General features: G+C 37.3%; 1 protein-coding gene across 8 annotated transcripts in view; it reads left to right on the plus strand.

The window, feature by feature from the left end:
* The window catches only part of LRRC28 (leucine rich repeat containing 28), a 54,817-nt gene extending 46,752 nt beyond the window's left edge, over positions 1 to 8,065 (plus strand). For 2 of the 8 annotated variants that reach the window (XM_076348008.1, XM_076348003.1), the window contains 2 exons: positions 443 to 602; positions 3,552 to 8,065. In XM_076348008.1, the coding sequence (XP_076204123.1) occupies positions 443 to 602; positions 3,552 to 3,624 (233 nt within the window). In that variant the 3' untranslated portion in view covers positions 3,625 to 8,065. The other 6 variants (XM_076348004.1, XM_076348007.1, XR_012996168.1 and 3 more) reach the window with 5 other exon arrangements.
* Positions 8,066 to 8,509: the final 444 nt, after the last annotated feature.

Raw genomic sequence — 8,509 nt, forward strand, 5'->3', positions numbered from 1 at the left:
TAGCTATCCTGCTGGATTGGTTGCTGAAATATTTTAGTAAAATACTACTGATGTCCTTTTCAGAATTTTGTATTGTTATTAATTACTAAACACCTGTCTATAGATCATCTTTGTGTCTAAAAATGCTTTATGATATATTACTGGTTTTTATTATTTGCTTGAACTATAATATTTTCACCTGGGTATTTGGGCCCAGTTAATCTTATGCCCACAGATGCTAAACTTACACATTTAACTTTAACTTTTTGAACTTACACATGGAAAGCACTACGTGCTTCTCCCTAATTGTGGTAATTTGTGTTACCTTGTTGTTCTTTTGACTAAGTCTTAAGAATGTGAGACAGCTGATTTTATGAATTGTTCATGGATCATGCTTGTTGTGTTTGATTTTTATCATGCAGTTGTTTTGTTACAAGCCTTTTTTGTTTCTTTTCTTCTCTAGATTTGAACTTTCTGACTCCAATCTCACTACCCAAAAGCCTCTTGGAATTGCTGCACTGTCCCTTGGGACACTGCCACCGCTGCAGCCAGCCTATGTTTACCATTGTCTACCCAAAGCTCTTTCCCTTGAGGGAAACTCCAATGGCAGGATTGCATCAAGGGTAATAATACAGGAAATTACACTGGGGTTTCATTTAGGAAGAAAAACACCTTATGGAATGAAGCATATTCTTAAGGATTTTTTTTTTCATTTAGCAGCCTTTCAGATCTAAAGCCCCTGTCCTATGATTGCATGTAAAAGCTGACAAATCTTTTATTTACAAGACAACCAGAATACTGCTGTTAGACTGTTTAACAAGGGCTACCACACTTGCTTGTTTCAGACTGCTGTAAGATAGTGAAAGGTTTTAATATGGTGGGATTGACTTGTTTGTGGTAGTGCAACATGTGCATGGCACTCCTGTACCTTGGAAAGGAAATACTGCCTAACACCAATACTTCCCCTGACAGTCTCAGCCCTGACTTCAAGAGAATGCAACCACCAAATAAAAGTGCTGTAGGATTAAAGATAGAAAAAAGCTCTAAAGCCAGAGCTTAATTAAAATGTTCTGCGGTAAAATAATCTTGTTTTTCTTTCCACGCTAATTAACTTGAGATATGCTGTGGAAGCATTCTGCATTGTAACATACATTTTGTAGCAATACATCTTTTTAAAAATATTTCAGTTTCTATGGTTGTAGCAGTTGTGAATATGTCTGCAGGATTCACAAGTCAAGTAGACAAGCCTTCACAGACTTCCTGACCTGCTGGACAGTACAGTCAGAGAAGGGACTCAAAACTGGGATATGGTTCAGAGAATATTGCCCTCATGTAGGTAAAGATTTAAAATATTTTTAAGGTGAGCACTGATTGCTTTGCAGTGATTCTTTCCCTAACCCCTATTAGTCTGAGTTGACACTGTAGCCTACCGTGAGCCATAATATCAACGAATCCACTTTCTGCAATGGAAGAGCATCATCAGAGAAATTTCAACTGCTTCTACTTGGACAAAAGTACAGTACTGTTTGAAACCTAATAAAGAAGGTTTAAAGAAAAGTCACTTGGAGTTAAAAAAACAAATGTGATGTTCAGGCTCTTTTTAGAGAATTCGAGTCAAGCCATTAGTTACAAAGCATATGCCTAAAGGTGGGGAGCAGAAAAGAAAGGTGCTTTAAAAAGGAACGTTTCTGAAATTACTTGTTGGTATATATAATGCACAAGAATGCCACTTAGTTCTTGTCCTGCTGAAATCCATTGATTTGATACTATCTTTCATAAAAATAAGAAACTGTTTTTCAACAGTAGATCTTAAATAAAAAAGAAGAGACTAATTGGTGATTCAGTTTGATGGTATCTGTTTTCCACAGCTGTATCACAGGTTATTTTGCTGTGAGTTTGTGGCATAAGAGGTATCTGGTTTGTAAGCAATTCAGCTTTATGAAATGAGAACAACTTAGGTATGCCAAATCTGGACAGCAGCCAGAAGGCTGCATAAATGTTATTTTGGAAAAGTCATCTTTCTTAGAAAGATCTGATTGTAGAGATTGCATACTTCAACTTGCCATTCTTTTACACTTCAGTCGTATGTTGAAATTCAATGGATTTCATGGTGAGTAAAATAAATTGCTTCCTCATTACAGTCTTAATATTTAGAGTGGCATAAGATGTTATAATCATGCTATGAAGAATTTCTTTCAAGCATTGAACAGTATAATTTTCTAAGAAAGTGATGGAAAACTACTTGCTGGTCACTAAATCCTTATATTATCTGAAATAATCCAACAATGCGAGAGTTTGGACTACAGTAGAGAGCTCTACTTTCTAATTAATTGCTAAGCATTGCTTATTGTAGAACTTACAGTTATGAGATTACAGACATATCAGTAGACACCTTTAGAAATTATTGAAGTTAGGACTCAGCAAAAACATACTTTAGGGCTATTTTGGAAGAACACTATATTAACATTCTAAAATATATTAATTGAAAATATATATTTCTGCATGGTTTTCACTTGTTTAAAAAATGGTTATCATTCCTTCCCTTAGACAAGAATGTACCGTGTTCTGCAAAATGCCTTAATGAATACAGTCTTAAGTAGCTGACGTTTGATGCAAATCCACAGAAAATGAGATCTAAACAGAGTAGCCTGTCATCCTTATCCCTGTAGCTCGTGCACTTGACATGGTAAGATTATGTGGAATTGTAGAGGTGTGATAGCTGGTTTAGAAAGACGTGAAGGACAAGTTTTCTGTTCTAAAGAGCTTACAGTGACCATGAAAACTCAGAGTAGGGATCCTGAATGTTTGAATAGCACTGATTAGCACATGCCACATCTATGCCAGTAACTTCTGTCTGGATTTCCGTATCGCATTCTGTATCCTCTTATAAGAAAGTATAGTTAAGTGTTGCACTGGATTTCTGTATCTGAAAAAGCACAGATGACATGAGCACTGGGTAAAGTGTGATTTCTGGGTTAGTAAAAAACTGATCTTAACATTTTTTAAAGCTGATATCTAGGTCCCTGCCAGGATGGGGGCAGGAGGAGGGTCACAGTGAGGCTAGTATCATGCTTTCATGTTGCCACCCCTGCTGTAGTACCTGGCATAATGCGACAGCACTGCCTGTCGATAGTCCTTTCTGAAGATCTGGGCCCAGTTTGTTCACTGTGCTGAACCAAAGGAGGACACTGGCCTTCAGTTATTTCATGCCTACAAGTAGTAATTTAAGAAACACATGAGCAAAGCTGAAGCAAAGAATTACCCAGCTATTTTCCTTTTAGCTGTTAAATCTACTGGCTATAACACCCAGCCACACCCTCCACAGAAAGAAACCCCACACGCTGCTTCTTTAAACTGAATACATAAGAAACCAGGAAGGTTTTTGAGAACCCCTGCCGTGTTTCCCTGCATTTGTATCAGGCACTCACAGAGCAAATGAACCTGCTTTTTCTGATGTGTTGGGATCAGCTAATCCTGTATTTTACAAACCAGCATGTTGTCTGCTGTGGAAAGGGCCAGGAGCTTTAATCTTTACTGACAACTGTTCCCCCCCCCCCCTTTTTTTTTTCTAGGAGGACAACTGTTAGTTTTGTGGCATACTGCTGCTCCACCCAGTGTCTGCAGACTTTTGACCTACTGAGTTGATAAACATTTAAAACTACTCAGGAGTGCTGCCAGTTTAAAGCTGCATTAGACGTCATATCCCATTGGTACTGGAATACTGTGTGTGTGCGCGCGTGTGCCAAAGCAGCAGAAGTGCCCGGTCGGGAACACTAAGAGGCACTTAAATCCTGCCCTATCAAATTTGGATGAACTGCAGAAACTTTTCGGAAGTGTAAATACCAGGCTTTTAAAAGTATTAACTTCTCTCTCCTCCAAGACAGCATACAAACCAAACAAATTCACAAGCTCTGACTTCAGGAGGATTTCCAGTATATTTCAAATGTGGCTGTCTTCAGGTTGATCCATTGCATCATTTGAGGCAGTTTTCATTCCTCTAACAGGGAGGAAAAAAAAAAGGTCCAGTTATGACAAGCCAGTTTTCACTTATTTGTCCCCTCATCCTCATCACCCCTACAGCTGGATTCAGGTGCATAGATCTAAGCCTACAGAAGCCTTTGAAGGGTCCCAGTGACTTTCCTGTAGAACTTAGCTTTTCTTTTCTCCCCCTCATAATATTTTCCTCAGCAGAGTTATCCCAGTTGTATACCAAGTCTCTGACAGTCAACTGTGCTATTTAAATCCACGTATTAAAAGCCGATCTTTCTTTCTGGTGTCATTAGAAGTCACAGTGATTTAATTGGAGTAACCAGGATATGACTGGAGACTAAAGATCCTGTTTCAGTAAGGAAGGCCGGTACTGATGCCTACACTAAGTGGTCTTGCTCCAGCATGTTAGAGGGTGTGTTTTCTTTATTTTCATTGCTTGAGTTTTTTATTTTTAAAAACACTTCCCCTTCTGCTTCTTTTGAGTTCTTCAGGAAGAAGACTTTAAGTACAAAGTTACTTGAAAAAAATAGTAATATGATAGTAAATATTTATCTATATTTATTACATTTTTACAATTGCAGACTATAGATCTGCAAAGAGCTGGTCTTCATCTTTTTCTAGATTCAGCATTTGGCTGATTTGTGAAAGTGTGTCAGGGGAGTGTGTTAACCTCGGAGAAGGCTGGAAATCGGGGGGGAGGTATGTGTATCTCCACGCAGAGGTATATATGCATACACAGATATCTTCACAGAAGGGCTGTACCATTTGTTTTCGTATATTAATGGCAGATTTAGCGCAAATTTCCACTCGCTGTCATATTTGTGGGAATCCTTTTTTGTTAGATCTTGTTCATTTTAAATAAAGGACAAAGGATGGAAAAAAGGCCCAAAATGTCTGCATGACTTAAAATTTTAATTTTACACTGAAACAGTTTATACAAAATAGCCCCTCTTTACTTGTTTTGGAATATATAATTTTTTTAACACAATGTGTGGGGTTTTTTTACTTTCTGTTTCTTAGGTATAATCTACTTGTTGATTTAGCACAGTGTGCTACTCTGTGCAGTAGGTAGTTACAAGCTGAAATAGATATGAATGAAACAGTTTGTTGTAAAAATGGCAAGATAAAGAGACTTATTTGGTAGCATATTAGCATATGTTGTGGTGAGGTGTGCATACTTTGAAGGGAAGAGGCATTAAAATGTTTTCCTTTTGCCAAAGAAGCATTTGTTCCCGCTGCAGGATTCCTGGCATCTCTTCAATAAATAGAGTATCTTAAGAGCTTAAAAGAGTACCAAAAAGGCAGTTTTTGAGGGTGGAATTTTTAGGTTGTACATGTTACTTGTAAAAGCTTTGCTGGTTTTATTGGGTTGGTTTTAGAGAGTTGAATTAGCATTAAGAAATGTAGAACTTAATCCTTCGGGAATGCAGGTATCATCTACTGTTTAAGAATTGTGAAACTCTCTAAAATAAATCCTATTTATTAAATCTGCTTTGCAGTAGGGGAAAGAGCCATGTCCAAGCAGACTTTGTACTACTGGATTTCTGACTCTGTCATTTCACTCATTTGTTTCAATGTTGGTATCCCCAACAGGCTTTCCCACCCAGCGGGGTTTACCACTGAAGCAGCAAAATGAATCTTCAGCTTTTTTCTTTTCCTTCAGTACTACACAGCTGAGATGTAAATTGCCCATGTACAATTATACCTATATCAGAAATATGCAAGTGTAGTACAGAATCCATTTTTTAAATGGATGATAAGAGAACTATGGTAGTGTTACAAATACTAATTTTTGATACAATACTCTGATCAGGAATTTTCACTATTATTTTTACTGTGGCTTCCCCTGTCTTTGAAGGAGATGTTTTGTTGGAAGTTTTGTCCTCTTCTTATAGCAACTTCCAGACTTTAAAACAAAGTTTATTTCTGAATTAAGTCTGTAAATATTATTTTGGCGTTAAATCTTTTGATCAGCTAAACGCCAATGCCTTCTGTTTTATTAGGAGTCAGATAGTAAGAGTGGAGCTTGATTTTTTTTTTTTAATTATTTATTTTTTATTTTCTTCCTTCTTCCCATAATTATTTTTTATTGAGTTCATATCAGTCTCTTTATTATTGTCTACAAGTGCAGTTCAGAAGAAATTTAGTCTGTTCTATAAGCAGGATGAATCTTAACTAACACTTTATTAGATGATATTTCAAGAATGGAATGTTCAACGAATAAATGACTTAAACACGCAATTGAAGCTGAAATGTCATACCCTACTTTTATAAAACAAGGAAGAGGAAAGTCAATATATAGACTGAAAATGCAGCTTAAATTCATGTTTCTGAGATTTTTTTTTGATACGAACAGTGTTTGTATTCATCTGTATCTTTGGGTGATATTGTTCTAGATTAAAATAACTCCATTCTCACTTGTCCAAATTTTTCTACTGTAAGAGTATTTCATAACCAGCTAACATGAGAGCCAGCTACGCAAGTTGTAGAGGGGAGAGGGAGCTTCTTGCTGATTGAACTGTGCTTCACTTGTTTTTTCAATACAAGGTGTCACAATACTTGGACTTCTTTTTAATGCATTTATTTCTAAGTAATTTTTGATTGCTTGCTCTTGTTCGTCAGGTTAGTTCACATTGAGATAAATTTTTCCTTGTACTGCAAAAAATCTGGTTCCAGCAGTTGAAAAAAAAAAATGACAATTTTTAAAGGGTTTTTTTGTCATAAAAGTAGATCGTAACACTTTGCTTAGGGTGGGAGCAGGAGAAGTTTCTGGGGTTTTTTTCTAGGCATTATGAAGAGAAAGGTGCAGGAGAGAAATTGGAGAAGACAAATCTTTAACCCGTTGATACTGGTATGAAAGTTTTCTGAGTAAAGATTAACTCCGAATGTGATTAGGGAGCACAGGCATAATTTTTGTTTCTGTTGTGATAACAGGCACCATGTTAATAAAATTGGGACTGTACTGCTTATAGAGATAACTTCTTGTTCTGCCACAAAGGAAACAGAGGAACCTCTGGCTTTGTTTAAAAACACTACTTGAGCGGTTTTACCGTGGACACTGTTACATTTGGAGCACTGTTCTTGGGAACCTTCCTGTTATTCCCCCAAAGGATCAGAAATCCAAATGTCCTCCCCTGTGCGAAGAACAAGGTCTAAAATCAAGAAGTGTGTATTTTTCTGTCTTGGCCTGATGCTTCTCTTGGGCTCTTACTGAAGTTCATTACAAACCTTCTATTTACTTCGTTGCGGTGAGGTTAAGATCTTGCACTGAGCGGAGCGGAGCTGTTTATTGCCGAGTTGGCTTCAATTCTTATGTATCGAATTCTGCTGAATCCCTTTTTCTGGCATGAAGGGAGGACGAGACTGTTGTAACACCCATGTGGTAACAGCGTGTCAGGTTTTACTGACATCACAGCCAAGTTGAAGACTGGAGAGTGACAAACCTTTCACTAGAGAGGATGACTTTTTTTGAAGGCCACTGTGGCCCCATCAGAGTACCACTGATAACAGAAGAACTTTTGCCTTGATGTCAGTGGAGGATGGATCAAGTTTTAATTGATGAGAGAGAAGAATGTGTTTTACCATCTTTGTATTTCTTGCAAAAACTGGGACAATGACACTGAAGTCCGTGCCTGCTGTTACGCAGCCTCTCTATCTGCAGCTGAACTTACCTAGTTTTCCGAGACATAACTATCTTTGCCTCTTACCTCCCTCTTAATACTACTCACATAGTTGCAAAATGTTACAGTTAACTTGTGATGGAAGAGGCTGAGTAAATGGAATCCAGAGTTTTTATTACTTTTTGTATTACAGACCTATTTTCTAAGAGACCAAAGGTCTGGTGGAAAGAATTGGCAAGGTTCATGTGAAGTCTTCATTGCTTTTGCTTTTATGTGCCCTTCTTTGGATTACAACTTAAACTTGGATTGCAACTGCGTTTGTTCTATGTCTGTTGAAAGCATATGTGTATTGCTTTTTTGCTCTGTATTAACCAAATGTCACTTAGTGTGAAGGTGAGCTTGCTAGATGTTTTATTTAAAGTTAGTGGTGCAATTTATTGTATGTGCTTGTTAATAAACTATATTTTTGGATAGAATTACAGTCCATTAACGTTACCTAAATTCTTGCTCCTGGGGCTATTAAGCTATGTTAGGATGCAGCATTTAATTTACATTTCAGTTCATTTGCATAGTAATTAACTAATAAGGCTTTTGTCCCAAGGCTGGAGAGGTGGGGTGAAGACACTTCTTAAAACACTACCAAGCCCAAAACACCACTTCAATTCACTTAATCCCTTTGTCTCAGACAATGTAGTTCACCAGATCTTGCATAACAGGAACAAAACCCTTATGGAAACATTACTTTAGACCCTTCTATGGATTGATCAAAAGAAAAATAACTTTTGATAGGGCTGTATTAAGTGCCACCCTAATAGTCCATAGATGTGGTTGTGGTTCATGTATTATTTACTAAGCAGCATTCAGCAGCTTTTTTCCCCTCATCTAACAGATATCATAGGAACAAGGTTGCCAAAAATAAG

The sequence above is a fragment of the Aptenodytes patagonicus genome, chromosome 10 (assembly GCF_965638725.1).
Source record: "Aptenodytes patagonicus chromosome 10, bAptPat1.pri.cur, whole genome shotgun sequence".
Lineage (NCBI taxonomy): Eukaryota > Metazoa > Chordata > Aves > Sphenisciformes > Spheniscidae > Aptenodytes > Aptenodytes patagonicus.